A 25,435-nucleotide genomic window follows, 5' to 3' on the forward strand; every position below is an offset into this window, starting at 1 on the left:
TTCAGTAAAACAAGGTCAATAACAGGTGGAGGTGAAATTCCTGTCTTTAAGTTTTTACTTTTGAAACCGTTGTCACATAAGGCAGTGGGCAAGTGTATTTTGTTGGGATTTTATGTGTTAGATAAACTTTGTGTTTATGTGTTTTAAACTTTGTGTTTGGGATTTTATGTGTTAGATAAACACAAAGTAGGAAAAAAAATTTGTGTTTAAAATGTTTTTTTTTAAATCTGTAAAGTGTGGCAGGTATTTGGAGTCCCACTTTGATATTTCTGTATACGATCCTGTTCTACCAGTTGCTTTCAGAAGTCATATTATCAGTAAACAGTGTGTGATTTAACATCCCCATAATTCAGCTGTACTGTGAAAGCCTGAAGGTTGTTAGAGAATATTAGTGAACAAACATCAGCATGAAAACCAAGGAACAGACATGTCAAGGAGAAAGAATTAAGAGTTGGTACTAAATACAAGAATACTCTGTGAAGGAAACGTGTTTGAGGACAAAAAATAATTAAAAATAGAGCAGAGATTCCTCTTCCAGCCAAAAGAATCTAAGCTTATAACCAAACATATGGCAGAATGTTTTTGTTCGGATAATAACGGTTAAAATCAAAGTATCTGATAAAATACAGATCTAAAAAAATATTCAAGCTGAAAAATCACTTTTTAATCACTTATAGCTCCAAAAAGCACACTGAGAAAAATATACTATTGATATCTTGGGTACAATTGGTGTAAAAAAACAACAATAAAACAAAAAAAGTATCTGATTCTGTTCAGGTATTTTTAAAATGCTTCCATATAGAAACTAAATCCAGAAAGCCAGAAAAAAAACCCTGTTGCAGCAACTTTAAGAGAACATATCAGATTTTAATAAGGCTTTACAAAAATGCGCATATTTTTTATTGAAACGGATAAAAGCTTCAGAACCAAACAAGGAGAAAGACCACCCACATAGTTCCTATGATGCAGAATTAGCATATCTGGGCTATGATTGTGCATGGTTATGCTCCATGTTGGACACGCTCGCTCTCAGTAGCCGTGCGCTGCGGCTGGGGAAACACGATGAAGTGGCCACCTCAGGGATTAACGGAGACAAAGGGATGTGGCGCTTTTACAAGGACCATGAAACCTGTAGAGCACTTCTGAACACAGCCTTGGTTGGTTAATGACTGTTGCAGCTTTTTTGTGTGTCTATTTATTACAGATTTTTGTTTCTCTGTTTCCCAGAATAAAAGGACTTGTGATTGAGAGAGAAAGAGCTTCTGCTCAGTTAAAGGCTTACAAAAGCTGGCTGAGTCTTTTTCTCCAAGGCGCGTTTACGAGGATCTCTCTCCATCCTCAGTGGGTCATGCCTCTGGCACTGCTTTTACATGCGAAGTAAAGGCTTATCTCTCTTTGTGCCCTCCTCCAGTGCCTGTCATCATTGTGACATGCAGCTTAAAAACCCTCTGTCAGTTACCGAAGAGCTCATTCTGGCTCTCAGCTGTGGATGAAGGAAGGACATGCTGGCCAGGATGGAGAGATGAGGCAAACAGTTTGGGGGATTTCAGTTTAGTCTCTGCAGAGTGAGCCCACTCCACTACGAGGGATTCCTGCCAATGTGGAGATGTTAACCCGTGGAGAGGAGGAGTTGGGTGGATTTTGATAGCAAGACCTCTGTGGTAAAGTTTTGAGGTGTGAGCTTTGGCCAGGAATTAGATCCAGTGCTTAGGGGAGTGACCCTTAGAGGCTGATTTCTGGATCACTGCATCCACCATGACCGACTCTCACCCATCTGTCTCTGTGGGCAGTTCCAAGGGCAGCTCTCTTGTTTCCAGTGACTGGAACATCACGGGCAGCGGCCCCTGGTTGTTGGCCTTCATGTTGACTGCCATCATCTTCATGACCATCTGTGGCAACATCCTGCTCATCGCTTTGGTGTTTTCCCACCGCTCTTTGCGCTGCACCTCCAACTGCTTCCTGGTGTCTCTGTTCTTCTCTGACCTGATGGTGGCGTTGGTGGTCATGCCCCCAGCCATGCTCAACGTGCTGTGCGGCTCTTGGGTGCTGTGGCCTGCCTTTTGCCCGGTTTGGCTTTGCTTCGATGTCATGTGCTGCAGTGCGTCCATCCTGAACTTGTGTGTGATTAGCCTTGACCGCTACCTCTTCATCATTTCGCCGCTACTCTACAAGCAGAGGATGACCCCACCCCGGGCTCTACTTCTGGTTGGGGCCGCTTGGAGTCTGGCAGCCCTGGCCTCCTTCTTTCCCATTAAGATGAACTGGCACAGTTTGGGTCACGGGGATGAATACTGGCTAATTCCTCAAGTCAGCCTGGGTAACATCAGTTTCTTCCATGAAAAGCAATACCCGGACTCCTACTTCCAGCAGTCACCAATGGGAGCTGCGTCCTTTCAGTGCCGCCTGCGGGTGACTCTGCCCTTTGCCTTGGTGGCATCCGTGCTTACCTTCTTTTTGCCCTCCAGCGCCATTTGCTTCACCTATTGCCGGATCCTTCTGGCAGCACGGAGACAAGCAAAGAGAGTTGCGGCATTGAGCCACCCTCCTCACCCTCATCTGTCCTTTGGAGAACCTTCCCGGCCTCCTTCGCCCGGAGTTGCTGCCGGGTCAGCTCAGCAAGATGGATGTGACTGCGGTCATCAAGGACCTGCCATGTCTCAAAATGCACTGGTAAGAGAACAATGAAACTGAAACTCTGCCAAGGTGAATACTGCATGAAGGTTTGTTGAAGTTTAAAGGAAAAGGCTCCTGACCAGCTAGTCACAATAGGAGCTGGTTATGTAGTGCAAAGGTTTCCTAACTGAAGTTCTTGACATTTATAGAGGCAAAAAAAACCCATCATGGAAATCTTAAGGAAGGACAAGAAGTTGCTTGGTTGCACTGCAACCTTGAACATTTAAAAATAACCTGTTGAATAATTCTCCTTTTTTGAAATAGCTAGAGGGAAAAATGTATACAGTAGCTTCACCCAGAGAGACTCACTGTGTTGCTTTTAAAGGCTGTTATTTAAATGTCACAGCTCCATCCAGTGGAAGTGTAAGATTGGTTTGTCCAGCTTTGAAGGAGGTAGTAAAGACATTATTATTCGTTCTTTTCTGAGTATAAAAACAAACTGCAACACTTTTCTTTTTGCTGTAGAGTACCTCACTAAGTATTCAAAATGTAATTCATGTATCACTTCAAATTGCTTCCAAAAATTAATTTTATTTTTTATTTTTTAAAATATACCCAATTTTAGCAGTTTTGAAAAAATTCTTGATGAACGTTAGTTCTTTAACTACTTTTTAATCGCTTGTGTGTTTCGTTTACTTAATTACTCAGTGAATGGTTAAGGATGTAGTTTAATTTTTGATTTTAATAAATATTCTCTCTCTCACTGATTTTCCCTCTGCTCTTAAGTTAAAGTTCATGTTAGTGTTCATTTTATATGAATCTGAAATCCAAATAAATATCCAGAAATCTCCCTAAATTTCCATTTATGTGGTAAGACTATCAATGGAAAGTTTATGAACAAGACTGACTTTGAACAAGTCTAAGAAAGGTTGATTACAACTTATATAATTGTGTAGCTTAATTACCATAGCATAAAAATGAATAGTTAAAATAATTAGAATCAGTCAGAATTACACCAAAGACACCCAAATAAGTTGTAAAATAAATATGGGTACTAGTTCTGTTGTTGGTACTTTTGTCTTTTTAGCTACTTGGTGTATTCTTCTATGGCATGCTAGACTTGTAAGCTAATTTTTATTATTTATTGTCTAACAATTCATCCATGATGGCAGCAGTAAAAGTAGATCTACCGTTTTTCTGTCACTCCCTGCTATCCTTAGCTGTCTGTGACCAGTGAGCGCCGTCTTGCTCACAAGCAGGGTCGGAGGGCACTGAAGGCCAGCCTCACACTAGGAGTCCTTCTGGGACTTTTCTTCAGCGCCTGGTTACCCTTTTTCATCACAAACATGGCTCAGGTCAGTATGAGTCCCTGACCGCTGGCCGATACAGTACTGCAACCCGTTAAAGCTTTAGTCCACTCCCACGCACATGCAGGACTTTAACGGTTTTGCTACAAACATTTGCAACACTTTTGTCTTCTGGAATGACTCTTCGTATGATTCAGTGATTCTTCTCACCAATTATTTTGCAAGCATGACAAGTATGAAAAATAAATGCGCTAGGAAGGCAGAGTGAAAAAACACTTGGATACTGGTCTATTTTTGTGTTGGCCAGCCTTGGTGTCACAGCCTTGCCAAGCCAAAAAGGAAATAGATTGGCATTTCAGCTTTGTATGTTTGACTCATTTAAAGCCAAGCAAGCAGCCCACTAAAGGACCATTTACAATTTTCAAATTGTTGAAACAAATCATTTTGATTAGACTGAACTGAATATGTACTCATAACAAACAAGGAAGTGGCATGAAATGCTCTTTGAGACTGAATAAATGTCAAAATGCAGCTTAATCTAAATTAGTAATGACACTTGTCCTGTTTTTCAAGCTGATCCTGTCATTTTGATTTACCATCTGTGCCCTCTTGCCTCTCCGTCTGAGTAACAGAGCTGCAGAGACTTCAGTGTGTCTGCGCTCTCCTTTCTTTTCACACTCAATGTGGTGCGTGAAACACATCCCTCCTTCTGTCTCATTCCCACCGCCTCCTTGTCTCATCTTCATAATATTGGAAGCTCTCATCTAACAGCTGTCTCCTTCTTCATTGTTGCTGTCTAAACCTTCAAAATCATCAATCCAAGCAATCACATGTCAAACGATATGGAGCTAAGAGCTAATAAACTATGAGCTTGTTTATGACAAATCTGGTTTACAAACTGTCAGATTTTTTTTTTTTAATTCAGTATGATCAACTTCAGTTTGTAACATTTTGGAACAAATTATGGTGGAACCTCTCACAGCTTAAGTTTTGGCCTTTCACCACAGGAAAAGGCATTTTTAAACTGGAGATTTAATTTATAAAACATGATGGTTTCAAAATAATCAATTATTTTTAATTTTACTAGATTTTATGCACATCTGAACTTTATCATTCAGTATCTTTCACCTGACATTCAACCTTTCCCGTTGCAGTGCATGATGGGTAATGTTGTGACACGGTTCAGAGTGAAATGATCAAAAACTTTATTCAGCCCAAAATTTCCTTAAAAAGTTTTTTTCTATTCAATCAACTTCCTTAAGCACAATCCATTTTTCCCTTAAAACTAAATGCATTAAAAATGTGTGCTATAAAATCAAAGAATACTCACACTTGTTTAATTTGTAAGATGATGTTATTGTCAAATAAGGGTGCAAAAAGTTCATTGTCAGTTTAAAATGCTTGTGTCAAAGATATACATATATTTTCACTCATTCAAACAAAAGCTGCACAGATTAAACTCTGTACGTTAGGTTTGTGATTTACTCTGTAATTTTTGTCTTGGTCCAGGCGTGCTTTAGAAACCTTTTGTTTCTTCCACTGTTCTACACTACTGCCTGCTTCTTACAACAAACTCACATCTTAAAAGTATTTAAACATTGACAAGGTTAACATAACTCAATGTTCCATGAGAAGAAACAGTTTTTAGCATTTTTTAAAATTTATTTTTCATATCTCCTACATATTTTGTAAAGAAACTCCTGTTGCTACGTTGTGATGCCAGGAAATCCTGTGTTTTTCTCCAGGCAGTGTGTGAGTGTGTCCCACTTGCGCTGTTTGACACCATCACCTGGCTGGGCTACTGTAACAGCACCATAAATCCCATCATCTACCCGCTGTTCATGAGGGACTTCAAGCGAGCTCTGGCTAAGCTCCTGCCCTGCTGTTCATCACGGTCACCCAGGAGACCCTCGCCGGCTCTCTCCATCTCTTTGCACAACTCAGGGGAGCCCAACATGGCCAGCAACCCGACCTCGCCTCTGGCCTCCGACCCCGCACACCCAGCAGCCACTGCCACGGAAGGCGTCAACCTGCTGGACGCCGAACAAGCTGGGATCGAGTTGCCTCTGCTTCTTCCCAACCAGGTGGACAACCTGGACTGAATCACTGTGGAAGCACAGCCAGTTAGTGACTGAGGGATTACACAGGAAGGACGGGCCATTGGTAAGTACTGATATTCAGTAATATTTTATATTTGACTGAACAGAGAAAATCAGATTTAACACATATGAACACAACTTCCTGAGAGTGTTTGTTGGAAGAACAGAAGAAGCAAAACATTGTTTAACATTTAGTTAAAAAATTTTTCTATCAAATTTTCAACTTTCCCAGCTCTTTGTTTTTTCTAGAAAATTTTTGAAAATGATGCTGTTGATTTTCTGCTCTAATTTAGATTGTATTCTGCGGTTTAGCAATGGCAGCAGAGGAAGTGAAGGAAGCCGTTCAGTCGGTGATGAACCTCCAAATATTTAACATAACCAATCGCCTTGTTCAGATCAGCTCTTCTCTCTTCACAGTGGAGGATGGTTGTTTACAGTGCAAACAATGTCCAGTAAGCTTCATAGCATGCAACTGGCACATTACGTCAGTTGGGTAAAAATAAAAACCTCAACAGAGGTCACACCTCCAGGAAGTAATTATTTAGCCGAGGGTCCAGACCCTCTGGACGTAGCGAAGCGTTGAACAAAGAGCTGAGTTTTACCAAACTAACCATATAGTGGTTTCCAAAAGTATTCACGCTCCTTGAACTTTAATATTTCAGTATATTTCATTGGGGTTTTATGTGATACACCAACACAAAGCAGCACTGCCTAATTTAATCTAAAACTGTGCATTTTTCCATTGATTCACTAAGATGCCCTACTTTTTGTAGCATATCATGTAAAATATTAATAAAATATGGGGTAAGAACGTATGAAAATGAGAAATAAATTCATGGATCGTGCATACTTTTATAAAACTAACTTCACTTGCTGATAAAAGATGTATCACATTCCTTTCATGGCCAAAGATAAATAGGCCATGAAATGACTGAACTGTTAGAAACCAGTCTACATGTAAAATGAGGATGGAAGGATGAACATTTCCTCCAATCATGTAGCATCTGCTTAACCAGCAAACTAAACTATTCTGCAGGTACTTGGTCTCACAGGAGAACAAATATTAATCACCTTTACAGTTCATAAAAAATACTGTGTTGCAAAATTATGATTAAATTATTCATACATTAAGTAATGAAACAAGGCAGTTAATTCATTTTCTAAAAGCTGCCATATGCATGTATGAGACGTGTTTTCTCTGCCAACAACAGAAATGTCTTTTCACTGAAGAAGCTTCTGTGTTGCATAGAATAACCTGAGAGGAGAAGATGGTCCTGGAACTCGCTCTTCTCCAGGTTTTTATTTGTGTAAGTGATCCGCAGTCCAGTGTGCGTCATTCCAGCTCCAGGATATCTGCTCATCATCCGGCTCAGCCTCCTCTCTGCTGTTCTGAGCAATAAAATCAGAGGATGTGGTGTCGTTGGGGGAAACAATGTTTAGAACTGAGACTCCGTTATTTGGTTCCGTCTCATTCAGCGAGTCTAGCAAATCTGTGATGTCAGGAATGTCCCAGCCATTGCCCATGTCCTCTGTCTCGTCCCTCCAGTCTGCGCTCTCTTGTGACGACGTTTTGTCTTTCTCAGCAGGATTCTGAGTCTCGCTCGCTCGATGCTGCTCTTCGGCCCAGTCCAGATTGTCCACGGTCTTCTGAGCGACTCTTACAGACTGAGGAAGAACAAATGAAGCTCCTGCCACTTCTTTGGTGGGAACTCCCACTGCCACCAAGATGGTGTCCATCTGACGCATGTAGTCCAAGTGGCCTTTCACCTGGCAGACATCATGCAGATGTTTTCTTAATTTTGACTTTGACACAGATTACTAATATGCATATGCAACTGAAACCAGATACTTATACAAACTGTTTAAAAAGTCAGGTTTTTATCATACTACACGTGGGTGTCCAAAGTGCGGCGAGAGGTTATTTGTGGCCCTTGAAAGGATTTTATTCGACCCCAGCCCGCAAGTCATGAATGGTAAAAATTTGACCAAAAAAATCACTAAACAATTGATGACCAGTCAGATTTCATTAAAATAAATGTTTATTGTTGAGCAGGTAAAACAAAACAAAAAATCACAGTAAACTATTTTGTATTTTTAATTTAATAAATTTTGTGGCCCACTAGTAATTTAAATTTGCCAGTTTTGCCCCCAGACAAAAAGGTTTGGACACCACTGTACCAAACCATTCCTGTTTAGATTAGGAATCATTACATAATGATTTCTACTTTTATTGAAACCCAGAATAGTGAGTTTATTTATATAATTTATAATGTTAAATAAATATGCTTATGCTGGGTTCAAACCAATAAGACTAATATTTGCTGAAACTTTTTCATGAAGCTGCTGTCACACTGTTTCTGTTGTATGTTCATACAAATGCGTCGTCTGTGGGTGTAAAAGTAGAGAAAGGAAGTGGATTTTTATCAGTCCTGTGACGTATATGAAGTATGAGTTTAAATTTTGATCTTTTGTTTTGCATTGTGTCTGTTTTGGGTGTTGTATTGCATAAAGACAGAATAAGCTGCTGTCTTGTTGAGTTCTGTCCTTATTGAATCATAGGGATTAACTTGGAATTATCTGTGCTCAGTGTATAAAAGGTCAAAACTATTAGTTAGATTAATCTTATTTATTTATTTCTTATATATAAATGTAAAAGTCCTGACACTCATCATGTCATGTTTGGTTCAAACCAGCAGATTAATGTTTGTTAGAACTCCATGAACAGTCTCTCTTTTTTATTAAAACTGCTCTCACTGTTTCTCAGATTGACATGCCAGTTGCCTCATCTAAAGACACACTTCAATCTAAAAATGAAGTGAGTTATGATTAGCTTATAATCTAATGATAAAACTGATTTACAATCTATGAAGGTCTCTCAAGTAGTCTAGACATTTTTCATTAAATTAAAGAGGAATTATGTCAGACTGTTGTCTAGTTTGAGCACTGTTTTCCTTTTAACTATTCTAACGGCATGAGGGCTTACCACAGATGAGAGATCCACATTAATTATGCGGCGGTCCTGGATGTTGATTGGCTGCAGCCCAGCGACAGACATCTGTGCAGCTGAGCTTCGGTACAGGAAGCCCAGGAGCCAGTCGCCTCTGACGGGCGGAGGATTCAGAAAGTCATTTACTGATCCACTGCCACAGATTTTTAGCAATAAAAAACTCCTACAGAGACTGTATAATCGGTAGACATCTTGGGCCTCATGTATAAAAGAGTGCGCAGTTTTCACACTAAAACTTGACATACGGACAGATTTAGAAAAGTGCGGCACACAAAAGAAATTTGATGTATAAAGCTGTGCGCATTTATAAATCTATAAATCCGAAAACATATGAAAATTAGTATAAATACCCGGAAGTCTGCCACCACGTGAAGCAATAACCATAGCAACGGTCCTTGCTTGTAGCAGTATAAGTATGATAACAATAATTATATATTTTTATTTAAAATGTGCTTTTGTACGGTGGCCCTGAGGTGCAAACCACTTCCACAATTACATACCACAATTCCAAAAACACAACAACATTAACTTAGCACAATTACAAATTCAAAAACACAACAACATTAACGAAGCACTGCAACGCAAAGGGTATGTCCCAGTTGGAGACCTGAGAGATCGCTGATTGGACGACAGTGCTTTTGACCCGGAAGTTATCGCTTGAGCGGGTCGGCCCGTTGTTGCGATACATTATAGCGTCCGCCATATTGAAAGTGGCTTATCTACGAGCAAGCGAATACAAGTACTGTAAATGGACCAAACCTCATAAAGTGCCGTTCTGCAAAGTATTTCAAGTTAATGAATGTCACTGACACAGTCTCTCACACATTATTATATACAGGAATGAAAAAAACAAGGGACAATGTTTCAAACTTTTTGATGTGATTATTTAATTGTTTTGGAGCACAATAATTACATTTGATACAGCCGATTCTGATAAATCGTTTTTATTGATGAACACACACACACACCTTTACAGTGATGTACTCACTATTAACACAATTCCATAATTCAATGTGCATTTGTCCATTTCAAGATATGAATAAAAAACATAACTTCATTTAAATTTTTAGACATTTTATTGTAAAGACAAACTTTGATAATAGTTGTCAAACTTTAACTACGTATTTTTACTTTTTAAAAAAAATTATTAATATGTTAACTGTGCTATAGACAGCAGTGTGCACAAAATCTGACTAAATTATTTTTAATTTCTTTACATGAACTGTCATAATACCCTAATACTTCAAATTGAGATATTTCCCTTAAAATACCCAAAAAGTGAAAAAAAAAGTGTGCAGTACATTACAAATTTATATTATACTGGCAACACAGAGCACAGGCAGGGGTTCAGTCTGCTGGTCAAGCTGGGAGCAGTTCGGTGACTGGGCCTCTGAAACATCACAGGTTAAAGCGAATGATAAAAATTATCTAACAGTGTAATAGAAAATACATCCCTGATTCATTCACATTCAGGAAAAAAAACATATCTTCACCATATGACTTAGCATCTAAACACAGACATTGTGGAGATGAACTGCAAAACAGAAGTCTGAAGAAAAACAGCTCCAGCTCTGATCTTTATGGACCTGTCCTGACGAAATCCCCCGGGATGCGCACTGCTCTCTGAATTAATTTGCTTTCAGCCCACTTCTGGTTCGCTGTAATATCAAACAAATTATTTTAATCTACATAAATTATAAAAAGCATTTTACAGACAACTGACGTACATTAAAGTAACCATGTTTGACCAGACAAACAGCAACTTGTCTTGCTAGCTTCTAGGTAGCCATGGCAACAATAAACAAATGACCGTTGCAGGTTTCTCATTACCTCTCCCTCTTTTGAAAAACTACACAGTTTAAAAAAAAAGTTAGCTAAGAAAATAGTCAGAGTAGTTAACTGTGCCAATTTAGTTACAAAGGAAATATTTCTTGGTTGTTTCAAAGTTTGTTTCACCACGGAAATGCACAGTACTGGCCACAAAGTCAAGAAATTCTGCTCGTAAATTTACATCATTATTATTATCTTTAATTCTTACCTGTGAAAGGTAAAGGCAGTGGGTCCACTTTGTACTGTAAAACCGTTGAAACTAGTCCATGCAGCACGTTTTCTCCACTGCCACTTTCAAGATGGAAGATGGTGGTGACGTAAGTAGGACTCAGCGTATTCAATGTTGTAGTGCTTTGTTAATGTTGTGCTTTTGAATTTGTAATTATGCTTCGTTAATGTTGTGGGGTTTTTTGGGGTTTTTTCTTTTCTTTTTGTGTCCCTTATATCAGTGGTCCCCAACCACCGGGCCGCGGACCGGTACCGGTCCGCAGACCATTTGGTACCGGGCCGGGCAAGAAATAATGAACTACTTCCGGATCTTTTATTTTGAAAATCCTAAACCGGATTTTACCGGTTACGTCTTGCACGTCAAAATTGAGCCAGCCCCCCCAAACAGCATCGGACTCGATACTTAAGACGCGCGCGAACACCCCCCGATCCGCAGCAAAATTGCGAAGGGCTGACCGGTCCGCGCGACCAAAAAGGTTGGGGACCACTGCCTTATATGAAAGTAGGCTGACAGGAAAGGGGAAGAAGAGGGGAAGACATGCGGCAACTATCGCCGGGTCCAGGAATCGAACCCGCAACGGCCGCGTCGAGGACTCAAGGCCTCCAAACGTGGGTCGCGCTATCCCCTACGCCACCACAGCACGCCCAGTTAATGTTGTGTTTTTGATTTTGTTGAAGTGGTTTGCATCTAAGGGCCACTGTACATGAGGCCACTTCACAAAAAATAAAAACAATAATTTTTAAAGAAAAAATTCCAAATAAATAAATAAAGAAAATAAAGAAATGCCTGTTTGAACAGCATTCAGTCAGGATTTAAAGACAGTGTGTCAGAGAGTCCTTTGAGTGAGAATGTGTACGTTTATTCTAAATAGAGAAATCATGTGCATAAGTTGTACATTTACAGAATAGAGACGTTTTCTCTCCATAAAGGTGCATTCACAAAGTAGATGACTACAGTTGCACTGATAACGCACGGCTGCTCTTTAAGTTTTGCTAAGAGCTCCAGGATGATCAGTCTGGATTAATTTAACTGATAATAAACCATCATCAACATTTCCTAGCAGATTAATATGACCTATGATCAATCGCTCCCTCTGAATCCTTCTATTAATGACGGACAGAACTAAACAAGACAGCAGCAGAAGCGCTCCATAAATTGTCAGATTTCAGTGTGTTTAGGTGAGTTTTGGTGCTTGTAGTTTGATATTGCCCACAGAAAAGGTTTGCGTGGCTGGAGGACATTTTCACTGCAGGTCAAAAGTTTGCGTATATTTACATTCATTTTTAAACATGCCGACTTGTGCATAAAATATGGCACCGCACATTTTTTGTGCGCACGCATGCTTTATACAAGAGGCCCCTAATCATTAGAGATCATGAGTTTACCTGCAGTACCCGTTGACTATTCTTCCTGCCACCACCTTGACCATTCTTTCCCAGGACTTCTCAGAGCCGTCAACAGGAGCTCCGAGGAGGACCACATCCTCTACCACTCCTTCACTACCTGAGGATTAGAGAAATGCTCTGCATTTACCTCTGCTTCCACTTTAAACAGTAGCACTGCAGTTGATCAAATGACAGACCCTGATACGGTACCTTTATCACTAGCAAGCTCCTGCAGACAGTAGTAGATGACTCGGGCTCCAAGACTGAAACCTATGAGGCTGACGGGCCGCTTCCCCTTTAAATACAGTCAGAAAAGACAGTTTCATTCTCCAAGTAATTATTTACATTAACAATTCATGAGTATTTTTATCTTAGTTGTTATGCATATTTTCTAAAGCTGAGACTTTTTAATGTTAGATTATTAAATGCTTAGATATCAATGTATTAAATTTTTTAACACAGCTAATCACTTAAAAAAAAAAACATATAATGTTTCTGGTCAGAACCGAAAAATGGCCCACAAGCAGTATCCACTATCAACAGAGATGGATGAAAAAGATGCTTCTCTCAGCCCAGTGGAGTTTAATTTGATTTAAAAACAATCAGATGGAAAAGACAAAATGGATGGAAAAGAGTTAAAAAATAAGATAAAATAACTTTGTAAAACGTCATTCAGGGTTAAAGTTGGTCACAGAGCTGTCAAATGTTTTATTATTTTTACCAAACATAAGAAAAATGTTAAGAAAAACAAAACAAAATGAACTGCCAAAGATTTGAAGAATCAAATGTCAAAAGACATCAGATTAAAAAATAAATGACAAACTCAATGGATGGAAGATAGATGCAGTAATTTAACAACATTCAGGTTTCTAGAAACAAATTAAATAATTTTATTTAATCTCTTTTCAGCTCTTAAGCATTTTGTTTGAAAAGTAAGTACAGAAACAGCAATTTTAAATTCGCCAACTAAAACAATTACATCACAGCTGTACAGCTGCTTAGACTGAGCCCTGACAGGATGACGGTGTGGGCCTACCTGTTGCCTGCTCCTCAGCACCTGAGCCAGGTGTTTGCCCACCTCCGCCGAGCGGTTCAGACAAACACACCAGGGGTTGTCAATGATGCTGGCCACTGCTAGCAAAGATGCGGGCCACGTCAGAGCTGTCACGATGCCTGATAAAGAGACAGTCACAAATATATTCAAATGGATCCAGGACCAAATCAGGAGCAGGATTTCTTCTTAACTGACTGGAGATCTGGCAGTACCTGAGAGCACGGTGTACTTCAGGGCTTCCTGAGCCACCATGCTGACCAGACCGTCCAGTAGAGAAATCATGGCGGAGCCCAGATCCCGGAGGAAGCGCGACTCCCACACCAGGCAGTATTGCTCGCCACACTCCCCCAGGCTGGACCACGGGGCCTGGTACGAACCTGAATGCAGCAGGCGCAGGTTGTTTTTTAGGGGACGTCTGAGTGGCTCTTCAATGCTGAGTCTTTTTACAGCCATTGTGTGAGAAGGGACAATGAGCTTGTGACTGAGTGCGTTTTAGTGGAAGAGCTGCTCACTTTTATGTAAGAGAGGAATTTATTCAGTGTTTTCTGCTTAGTTACACATACAATAATAGCTGTTGATGCATGTCACAAACATTTTGTGCATTTAATGCCTCTATTATTTATGCAAATGTTTTCTTCTTGGAACTTTCTAGAACAATGTAATCGACAACAATGAGCTCTTAAGTTCAAGGTAAAAATGAATCAATAAAAAAATCAAAGTCCATGTGTTTCTGTTCACTTCCTGTGATTATTTGTTGTCTAACTGTATTAAAGTTTAAATATGACAGATGGATCAATGTTACTGAACTTACAATGTAATACAAGATGATATCTGGTGAGGATAATCAACAATATTTAACATTTTTAAGTTACTCAGTCAGTTTTTATTATATTTTGTACTGAGCACATGCCAGGGGTGAGACGATTAATCAGATTAATTGTGATGACTTATGAAATAATTGTCACGTTATTTAGTAATTAATTAATCATTAACTGGAGCATACAGCCTCAAAAAGGCCAATTGCTGAAAGAACAACTTAATCAGCAGAAATTAAGCCAAAAGCTTAAAAAATATATACATTTTATATTTCAGATAAAAATAAACAACCTGTCTGTAAATATATTCCACCAAAATCTCCTCAAGCAGTATAGTTTAGCTTGACTTTGTTTAAATTCTGTAAAAAAAGGAACTGAGTTATGTGTTCATTTACATATTTTAGTCCATTTCTAATTTTAAAGAGGCTCAAATGGAAAACCTGCAAAATGTGCCCGTTTTTATCTGATTAATTGAATAATCATCAGAATACTCAATAGATTAATCTAACTAAACTAAACTAAACTAAAACTAAATTGTTACTTTCAGCCCTAATGTACATATTATGAGTCGTGCTTTATTGACATCTCACTTTCATCAAGCTGATCAATAAACGCTCACAGACAGGAACTGGACCTCAAAATGAATCACAAAGGTCCAAATAAAGAAGTCCAAAGAAACTGCTGAAAAACACACTTTTTCTTTAAAACATCTGAAGAAAGTCTGGCTTCTTTAAAATAAAAACATAAACATATGAGGGGGTTTAATAAGCATTTAGAGTACTGCAGACTGGCTCTAATCTGTAAAGATATGAAGTGCAGACTGACAGGAAACCAAACTTGACTGGAGGCTCACTCACTGTATTTCCCACTGCAGAGCCAACCAGTCACAGCTATGGTCAGGTGCAGATGCTTCCCAGAGCTCATTGGTCGAAATTCAAACTCTTCTATGGCCCCAACACACTTATTCATTTTATATCCTGCAGAGAGGACGCGTGGAAATCAGGATAAAATCTAATATAAATCATGCTGAAGTTGTAAAAAGTGAGACGAGCCCAGTCAGTTACCAGTCAGTCCGGCTCCAGCAGCTCCAAACAGAGAGGCCATTATAGCAATACCAGCGGCTGAGCCCAGAGCCGCAGCCCCACCGGCCCCCAGCACTGCGCCAGCCCCGGCTGCCACCAGCGGAGCCGCCAGTCCACCTGTCACACCTGGAAGAAAAAGTTACACAACACAAAACACAGGATAGTCTTCACATCAGCTTTATTTTCCTAAAAGCCTGGTTGCTCCTCTGAAGAACAGGAGTAATCACCGATCATGGTCCCTCCCCCCACAGTGGCCAAGCCAATCAGGAGGTAGCGTCTCAGCTTTCGTTTTCGTTCTCTCCTCTGGCGGCGGGACGACTCCTCTCTGGTTGGAATCAGACAGATGAGCTGCATGAGTTAAAGGAAACCAGGAAATCCTGTAGTCTCCGAGATAACATCTCCCTGGTTACACCACAGTGCTATCTTACTGCCATCAGAAATAATAAACACGATATATGTTTGCAAATGAAAACAGCTTTGAGTGAAATGTTTCTATGAAGCTTACTCGCTCTCCTCTCCTGCCTCCCTCAGCCTCTCTCCCAGCGTCTCCTCAAACTCTTCCAGCTGCTGAGGAGACACTCGCAGCAAACAGCTCACATGACGGATCAGGACTCTCGCTCTGGCATCATATTGACCTAACAGGCACAACAAGTCATCCGTTTAAAGCACAGGTGTCAAACTCCAGTCCTCGAGGGCCGCTGTCCTACAGCTTTTAGATGTGCCACAGGTACAAAACACTGGAATGAAATGGCTTAATTACCTCCTCCTTGTGTAGATCAGTTCTCCCAGCCTTGCTAATGACCTAATTATTCTATTCAGGTGTGGTGCAGCAGAGGCACATCTAAAAGTTGGAGGACACCGGCCCTTGAGGACTGGAGTTTGACACCTCTGGTTTAAAGATATTTAAAAAAAAACACCTGTCAACATGATGTTTATATGATCCTTACCATCTTTGACAGACAAAGACACCAGATCCTGGAGAGGAAAGACAGAGTTGGTTAGGACAGATGGAGGAATGAATTCAACCACCAGCTTTGTTCTCTGCTTGCAATAAGCAATAAGTCAATTGATTTCATGATAAGATAAAAAAAAAACTAAATAATTTCCATATGCATGATTTATTGTTTTCTTCTTTTCTCTTTTTCTACCAAAGACTGAATGATAAAAGTTTCAGTCTGCTGTTTTGGTCTCAACTACAATCTGTTCCTGAAGTTCAGCTTTATTTACAGAGACTTTAGTTCCATATTTTTGTTGTTGTTTCTGTTGTTTTGTTTATTTATTTTAGATATTTAAAATGTCTTCCAGTTCCAGTGTTATAAATCAGGCAATAAATCCTTATTTTCTTACTTTAAAAAGTGATGGAATTATTTGTCTATTTGAATTCTTAATGTATTTCTAATGTTGTATAAAAGAATCTTAAATGAAAAGTCTACAGAATGTAAAAACTAATTTTACATAATTAATCATCAGATAACTAAAAGAACCGTTAGTTGCAGGCCTGATCTCCATCTCTGACTCTCATTAACACAGTGTTTTTATTACATATATAATAATCAGCTGCTGTGTTTGTGTTAATTTTCAGATACCTTGCCTTTTTTTTAACATAAATTGATTGTTTTTGGGTCATATTATTATAGCAGCAGAAGGGATAACTGTTTCTTTCTGTTTTTGAATAAAAGCAATGATCAGTTATTATAAATCTTTTGTTGTATTTTTAAAATCAAGGCATCTGCTACCAAACTCTGCCAAGGAAGAGAGTTGATTATTAAAAAAACATTAAAATAATTGGAACTGTGACAAACAAAGCTGGACGAACAGCCAAGTTTCTGCTGCCAACACATACACTGAGCAGAACTGTAAGGAAATCTCGAAATATTGCAGAAAATATTGCAGAAATGCTTTTCCACTGTGAGATTCTTTTAATATAGCAAAGGAGTCTTGCTTATTTGAAAGTCAAGCACCTGTATGATGGGCGTGGCTCCTGCAGCCACCAGCGGATCTGCCTGTAGGATGGAGAGGAAGGTGTCTGTGCCCTCAGAGCCCAGGCCTGACAGGAAAGCCCCCATGACTGGCATCACCGACTGGTCCAGACCCAGCCATTGGACCAAGTCCTGCAGGTACTGCTCCCTAAACGCACTACAGATAAAGAAGAAACTCTCATTACAGTAAACAGGACTGTCATGCTCCAATAGCATCTCCTCCCCACCTGTTTTCAGACACAGAAAACAGCTGGCCCAAGGAAACGGAGCACAGAGCAGCAAAAGCAAAGCGGCTCTGTTCGGTCAGCTGGCGGCTGGTTATTTTCTCCGGCTCATGATCTGCTGTTGCTGCTGCTCCTCCAGGGTCTGAGAAGAGAAATGGGCTCATGAAAAACTGCAACAACACACATGAGAGAAAACACACACATCACCCTACATACTCTATCCACTATGGAGGATGGACTGAAAGGTGATGATGTAAGAGTAGCTGCATCTATACTGAGGTTACATTGCAAACTATTTTCTGCATAGGTAACTTCACTTTGCTTAATTTCTTCAGGGGTGTTAGAGTAAAGCGGGTATCCATTCATCCATCCATGGATAAAGATGATATTTAAAATATATACTGTATATATAATTTTCCTTTCACACTAAAGCACTACTTTATGGTTGATTTATTTGCATAGAAAATTATTTATAGTTTGGTGGCTAGCTTCTCGGCGTTGGTATTAAAAATTTAATTGAACTGAGCTGCCTGAGTTATGAATGCAGCCTATTTCATATTGTTTTGTCCTCATAAAGCAAGAACTAGATTACAGTCTAACTTTGTACTTCATCCGCTCTCCGATGAGCTGACCTGAATTCAACAGACTCAAGCTGCCAAAAAGCGACACACATATTCAGTTTCTCTTCATCTTTTCAATGTTATCTATTTTTCAGTTTTAAAACCTTATGAATTTCAGCGAAAGTAAAACAGCATTAGCAGAGACAGCTGTCTTATCCTCTCGTCCCTTAGTAAGTAAACAAGCGAACGGTACTTGGTGAAATACAAACGACGTGACCAGTTTACTTCCTTATTTTAACACTATGTTAATGAAAACAGTAAGGGCAATCAGCTGTACCTAGTGAGAAGTCGGCGTTGCTTTGTTTTTCCTCCATGATGGTAGCTGTCACAACTCTGAAGTCCGAACTTTTGTTGCATTCACGTTTCCACTCCGAGCTCTGACATTACAGCTTTCACGACACTCGCCCAGACTACTGTACAAGTAGCTTTATTCCTGTTTTACTGAAGAAAAACAGCAGATTTTAGTAAATGTTTTCGTTTTAATTATGTAGTTAGCGGTGCTACTCTGAGCTCAATCATTAAAATTCTGAAAGGAAAACTAAAATTAGAAAAGCATTATTGCTAATTTAATATATTATTTAGAGAATATATTTTTTTACACAGTTAAGTTCAAATATAACTGATACAATACAACCGCGAGCGTTGACAATACTAGATGTTAATAGGTGAAACGATCTTTTATGGTTAGCAAATGAAATATTTACCAGCATCCTCAAATGCACCGCAACCTCGTCAAGTTAAAAGTGACGTAACTTCCACGAACAAGGGTAGAGGTTTTCTCACAATATTAGCCCTAAAATATAATAAGCCATATGTCTGTAATAATAATATTATTCCATTGGGGAATAAATATTAGTTATTTGCCATTGATTCCCAAAGTAAAGCAGCCGGCAGCACTACAGTGAGTAACACCGACCACAATTTGGAGAGAAACACATGAAAGGCAGCTGATCCATCAGTGTTATCCATCTGTGGCCAGTAGGTGTAAGTGTAGTTTCTATTTTTCTTTCATAACACTCATAAAACCCTGTTTTGCTTTGTTTCGCCAACTGGTTGCAATTCTTGTTTTTGCCAACATGTGGTGCTGCTTTACAGAGAGGTCAAAAGATTTCAGGAAGTAGAAAAAAACCTCTTGTGTATGTATCGTGGCATTCTGAGAAAAGAAGGACATTTTTTGTGTGCCGAGACCTGGTGAAAAGGATGACTACATGGCCACCTAAGCCGAGAATCCAAGTGTTCGGTAATGTCGAAGCTGAATTATCTTCTGTGAACAAAGTTAAGGAGAGGATGTTAATGTTATGTTTTTCTTTGTTTGTCCTCTAGAAGTGCCACTGCCGTTTATTACACCCTTTGTAAGAGTTTTACTTTTGTATGTGAAGCTACGTTGCTACAGGTGAGCCCGCCATTTTCACCGAAGCTGAGGCTTTATGTTGACAGAATACGGGTCATTTACATTTGTTTCTTTGTATCCCAGAAAGAGAGAAAAGTGTTCTTTTTTCATTAAAAAACAATAAAGGACCCATTTTATTTGAAGCTCCGTGTGCTGCATTACTCCCGGCTTCAAATGTATTCACCAGATATATTTAAATGTTTCTTGCTCAGAGTGGTTTGTTGAGTCTGAAAAGGCTTTCCATTTCCATGAGACGCTTTGATCGTGATATATCAGACAGGTATATCAACTGCATCTGCTTCAGTTAAGCACATTGGTGTCACTGGAATAGATGCACCCTTTGGATATTTATGCAGCACTGTTTATTTTTACACGTTTAATAATACAAGGATTCAAAAAGTTTATGGGTGTCAAAGAAGAAATAGGATGTTTATTTTAAGGTCATGTCATTCTGGTAATTACGGATAATAAAGAATCATGATTATGTAGAGTAGACATATTGTCAGAATAATATATATTTTGCACAACACATAGCTTACGTATTTATAGTCATTTAACGGGTTCACATTTTGTCAATGTGTTTTATTGTGATTTTCTGTAATGAACCCGGGTTCTGCTGGAGCACAATTACTTGATCTTGATCTTATGAACAAATGTAGTTTGTTTGTTTTGTTTTCAGTGTTTTTATGGAGTAAAGTACTACTGAACAGTAAAGTAAAATGGGTAATATTTAGTAAGATTTAGGTCTATTTTTCTTGTCATTACGTTAGAAATGATGAGCTTTTTCCTACTTAATTTCTCAGTCAAGAAGAAAATATAGAAAATATATTCATTCTGTTTTTGCTATGTTGTTTTTGGGGGTGTTACGACCCGGCTCGGCCAGGGGAAAGGGAAGTAACATTAAAGAAACCTAGGTGGTAAGGTTTAACAGTTTAGAGGTTTTATTGTTAGGGTTCAACAAAAATAAAGGGGTAAAAATTAACAAGAGTCAAAATGTAGAGACTAACAAAAAGGGTACTAAACAAAACAAAGCCCCAAAACAAACAATTGTAAATCAAAGAACTTAACCAAACAAAAATAGACTTTCAGAACAGGGTACACAAAACAAACTACAAATCTCTAACAGAGAATCAAAGATCCCACACAGGGACAAAGTGAGTGACACAAGCTATCCAAGCTAACAAAGGTTGTCAGAGCTAACAAAGGTTATCAGAGCTATCAAAACAAGTTTACAGCAGTCAAACCCCTAACAAAGTGGCAAGCTGTCTAAACAAAGAAACAGCCGCCTTCTCCCAGGATGTCCTTGGTTCTTAAAGGGAGGCCTCAACAGTGATTGGTGGAGCCGGCAATTGATGACCCAATCACGGTAGGCCTCAGGATGTGACACAGGACAAGCAGGGCAGCACCCACTTCCAGGTGGAGTCAATCTGATTAGCCACTGAAAAACAACAAACACAGAAAAAGGCCACTGGCCGTAACAGGGGGGTTTTTTGTCTTTTGTTTTTTTATTTTGCATTTTATACACTAAGAACAGATAAAACAAGGTTTTTTAAAATCCTATAGTAGATGTTAAAAAAAATTACAAGTCATCTCACTCTTTGGATGGTAAGTGTAATACAGGGGTGCTGTGGTGGCGCAGGGGCAAAACACAACTCACAAGCCTTAGTCCTCGTGGTGGTCACAGGTTTGATTCCCAGCCTGGTGACATTTGCTGCATGTCTTCCCCTCTCTCATTACCTGTTTTCTGTTAAACTACTTTCAAATAAAGGCCACATGAACCAACAAAACCTTTTAAAAAGGGTAACACAAACTAGCTGTGAAATAGAAGGGAGAATTGATATGATTGGAATTTTATCAGATGTAATAGGAAACTACAGTATTGGCCAGATGTTGTTAATTAAATGTATTTAATGTACTTATAACTGCTACTGTGGCCACCACTATTCAGCAGGAGTCTGTATTTTTGTATTCTGCTGGTCTGGAACATAAAGATGTGTGTCAATACACTCATAAGGAGGCCATCAGCAGGGAACTTAGAGAAACAATTGCTGCTGTTCATCAATCTGAGAAGACTTTTATAGGGCTATTTCCAAACAAATGGAAGTTCATTTTTACACAGTGAGACAGCTTATTTTGCAAGTGGAAAACATTGCAAGGAGTTGACAGATTTCCCCAGAGTTGACATACTACTAAACACACCCTAATGTCATATTGTGCAATGCTTAGAGAAAGTACGAAAAATCTCTAGAGCCTTAAAAATTGTGCATAACAATATGATAGTAATATGCTATGTGGCTGAAATGATTAATCAGATTAATCGTGATAAATCAATTATTGAAATAATTATCAACTAATTTAGAAATTAAGTAATTGTTTTCTGGAGTATACAGATTCTAAAAAAGCAATCTGACGAAAATAAAAAACATATTCAGAGCAATAATTAAGACAAAACTGTAGAATATATATATGTATATATATTAAATTTGCATTTAAGATATAAACACCTTTGTCTGTAAGTATGTTTTAGACCAAAACTCTTCAGGCAGAATAGTTTTACTTTCACCAGGTTCAATTCACTAAAGGAATGCTCTGTTACGGCACATTTCGCAATGATATATATATTATTATTATTTATTTTTTTTTACCCCTCCAGGGGGTACCTCTGTGGGCTCTAGTGTCCCCCATATGATAGTAGGCTGACAGGAAACAGGGAAGGAGAGGGGGGAAGACATGCGGCAAATGTCTCCGGGTCCGGGAGTCGAACCCACGACGGCCACGTCGAGGACCCAAGGCCTCCAAACATGGGCTGCGCCAACTGCTACACCACCACGGCATGCCCCAATATGTTTATTTTTTTTATTTAAAAATTGAATTAAATAATTTAATTATTTTCATATTTTATTCCTAATATTTATGAAAAGACTTGAGTGGTTAAATGAAAAATCTGTAGAATTTATCTGATTTATTGATTAATAGTCCAAATCAATAGAATAAAATAATTGCCTTAATGTGCTGTGACTTCAGAATACCGCTCTCTTGGATGTTTCCTCTTCAGGCGTTGTGGGATCTGCTCCTCTCTCCTTCAGCTCAGTATGTTTGATGTGTTTCATGTTTTCCAGTCTGAATTCTGAGCAATGACTCAGAGACAAAGGCAAACACTGGAAAAGTGTGAGAGTGGGTTAAACTTCCAGTCAGAACCCCCATGGGGAAGAAGTATTTTTACAATGCTGCTGTTTTGTCAAAATAATATCCTGGATTTGTCTCTTAGGAGCCATGCCTGTCTCCATCCTGTTTACGCGATCTGCTGGCCGGATTCAAGCAAATCCTTACAAGTGGCAAAACAACAGCATAGTAAAAAAAACAAAAAAAAAACATCTCCTTTATGCATCTGACTTTGTTGCATTTAAGCTGTAATAAATGGAAAATGAACAAATGTTTATTGTACACATACAATCAGGATATTATATATTCTGAAGAATTAGATAATTAGTTCTTTGGTTCTGCTTTGACAGATTTAGCCTTTTCACCTCATGTAGTCAGAAAAAGAGGATACCCACAGTGGAAACATAGAAAAAGTCCTCGCTGTTGAAAAAACAGAGATGGAAAGGTTGATATGAAGTGAACTCTTGCTGCACTGTTCATAAAATCCAGGCTGTGCATATTTGCACACCTGTGCATCATGTCCTGCTCCTGTCACCTACTGGAGCAAGTCATTTTGAGTTTTGTGATTTGAAAAGAATGCAGTTTCTACTGTAAAACTATTAATTATTTACCTCTTCTAATCATTTGTCTCTAACAGACTTCTGAGATGTTTCATTCCATGTCATCATACATCCTTAAGCTATGCAGGGAATAAAGATTTCACATTTCGCTTTTAGCATATATATTCTGGACTTTCTGGGATTTCTGAAATATCTGTAAATGAAAAAGTATGGAGGTAAAATTGGTATTTACCAAGAACCTCAGCAAAATCATGTGTTGAACTTTACACAGACCAGTCTGGGAGTGAGACAGAAAACAGTTCCTCCCTGCTGTTGCATTTTCTACTATGGTGGTTGTAAATGATTAACTTAAAAACTGTCAGAACCTACTGGTTGTACCTTATCTTATAGCCTGAATCTTTACATGGAGCAGCAGAAAGACAACTCTGTATGTAATCATGAGCACATCTGGTTGTATGAAAGAAGTCACCCAAACAGTGATGCAATAAAATCTATTATTACAAAATGTCTCAGTCACATGTGTCATTTTGATTGCTCCAGACTTTGCAGTTTGGCTGTCAAAGAAACCATATAATAATTTATGTTATCTGTCAAATGGGGACTTTTAGCAATTCATCCAACATGTAGTGGAATTGTGTTTAGCCCTCTTTACTATGACATCCCAAAATAAAAGCCAATGGCTCATTGGCCAGACTTCTCATTGGCCATTGTGTAATTTAATCACAATTAGGTTGTGATTAAATGACACATTAATTAACTCTCCTTACTAATTAGGGAGCTTCTAATTATCACTGGATTTTATTCCAGGGCATCAGTGTAAAAGGAGCTGAACACAACTTTGTTTTGTTTTTTTCTTTTAATTTGAAAATCAAGTATCATTTTCTTTCCCTTTCACAGTTATGCACTTTCTTGTGGTGGGACTAAAATATTGAAAATATTGAAGTTTGCAACGTGATAACATGTATAAAATTAGATACTTTTGAGGAACTGTATTCTCTGGAACTTTACTTTATTTAATTTTGACCAAAGCGACACATTGAACTTTGCTACAGTTCCAACAAGTGTGACTAATGAAAGGTAAAACCAGATATTTAGGGAGTTCTACTAATATTGGCGCTTTTTTCCAACCTGAGAAATTTTTTACCACTTTTATAAGAAGACAAACTTCTTCAACCTAGCAAACAGCCATCAAGTCTCCCCTGCCACCCATCCATCACCCCTGGGCTAGGAATCCCTCTAGTGCCTGAACCACTAGAGGGATAGTGTGTGTGTTGGCGTGTGGGGGTGTGTAAACGTGTATCTGGGTGTGTGTTAAAGTCATACAATAGATTACTCATTGAAGAAAAGACAAACTTAAAGTCAGACAAGTTCAAACAAACCACCCCTCATGTCTGCTCTGATACCATGTCGCTAGTAGACTATGTCAGACTTCTTGTTTCTGTTCCAGCAGAAGAGCTGAGTGAAACTTGAGTGGACTGTATGACCTCTGCGGAGGGCGTGTACGTGTATTTACATTAATCAAAACAAAGCAGGAAGTGTTGAGGTACACACAGAGGAAACTGCAATCCCTGCAAGTGCAAGTGGGGAGATGGGCAGACGGATGGAGATGACAATTGATTGTGTTTAACAGGCAGAATGGGCCGGGCTCCAAGCCTGTCATCTTTCTGTCTGCATATGTGGGTTTGTCATCACACCTGGTGGATTGCTTGAGTAAACCTCACCACAGGTTTAAACATCTGTCTCAGCTGATGTTTCATCAGTGTGAAACCACCCCTAACTCCTTTGTACCTGGCAGAAGCCAGACTTTCAGGCAGGCATCTTCTAACATCTTTCATGATGAGACCCGTGTCCCCGTGGATCCTTTGAATGACTTGAAGCTGTTTCTGGAGTGAAAGTTTATTGGAGAAAATCTTTCTTTGCACTTTGGGTTCTTCTTCATTATTTTTTTCTGGTTCCTGTACTGTACCAATACAGGATATTGTGAAGTGTGTTCTTAAAAATGTGAAACGTGGACCAATGGAGGACAAAAGGAGAAATGATCTGCCTAAAAAGGTATCACCATGGAAACAGTGCCAATGT

The 25,435-nt window shown here is 39.0% G+C and overlaps 2 protein-coding genes and 1 long non-coding RNA gene across 5 annotated transcripts; 1 reads left to right on the forward strand and 2 right to left on the reverse strand.

Moving 5' to 3' along the window:
* The first annotated feature begins 195 nt into the window (after nt 1-195).
* On the forward strand, nt 196-7,691 carry htr6 (5-hydroxytryptamine receptor 6). 2 transcript variants are annotated; one of them, XM_014475111.2, is made up of 4 exons: nt 196-2,670; nt 3,834-3,968; nt 5,666-6,083; nt 7,603-7,691. In XM_014475111.2, the coding sequence occupies exons 1-3, from the start codon at nt 1,756-1,758 to the stop codon at nt 6,020-6,022; spliced, it is 1,407 nt and encodes a 468-aa protein (XP_014330597.1). In that variant the 5' UTR covers nt 196-1,755; the 3' UTR covers nt 6,023-6,083; nt 7,603-7,691. The 2 variants fall into 2 exon arrangements, with proteins under 2 accessions (XP_014330597.1, XP_023194196.1); XM_023338428.1 differs by lacking the exon at nt 3,834-3,968.
* Nucleotides 5,971-18,641, reverse strand: tmco4 (transmembrane and coiled-coil domains 4). Of its 2 annotated transcripts, XM_023338410.1 has the most exons (15): nt 18,522-18,641; nt 17,628-17,766; nt 17,383-17,557; nt 16,369-16,396; nt 15,927-16,056; nt 15,649-15,746; nt 15,404-15,547; nt 15,197-15,316; nt 13,737-13,901; nt 13,507-13,643; nt 12,681-12,765; nt 12,471-12,588; nt 9,003-9,120; nt 7,275-7,786; nt 5,971-6,026 (listed from the first exon to the last, which is right to left on the reverse strand). In XM_023338410.1, exons 1-14 carry the CDS (start codon nt 18,556-18,558, stop codon nt 7,319-7,321), a joined length of 1,962 nt encoding a protein of 653 aa, XP_023194178.1. In that variant the 5' UTR covers nt 18,559-18,641; the 3' UTR covers nt 5,971-6,026; nt 7,275-7,318. The 2 variants fall into 2 exon arrangements, with proteins under 2 accessions (XP_023194178.1, XP_005815550.2); XM_005815493.2 differs by lacking the exon at nt 5,971-6,026 and having other exon boundaries at nt 6,090-7,786.
* On the reverse strand, nt 9,955-11,272 carry LOC111609518. The gene is made up of 2 exons (XR_002753163.1): nt 11,065-11,272; nt 9,955-10,684 (listed from the first exon to the last, which is right to left on the reverse strand). It is a non-coding gene; the product is annotated as an uncharacterized LOC111609518 (long non-coding RNA).
* Nucleotides 18,642-25,435: the final 6,794 nt, after the last annotated feature.

The sequence above is a fragment of the Xiphophorus maculatus genome, chromosome 1 (assembly GCF_002775205.1).
Source record: "Xiphophorus maculatus strain JP 163 A chromosome 1, X_maculatus-5.0-male, whole genome shotgun sequence".
NCBI lineage: Eukaryota > Metazoa > Chordata > Actinopteri > Cyprinodontiformes > Poeciliidae > Xiphophorus > Xiphophorus maculatus.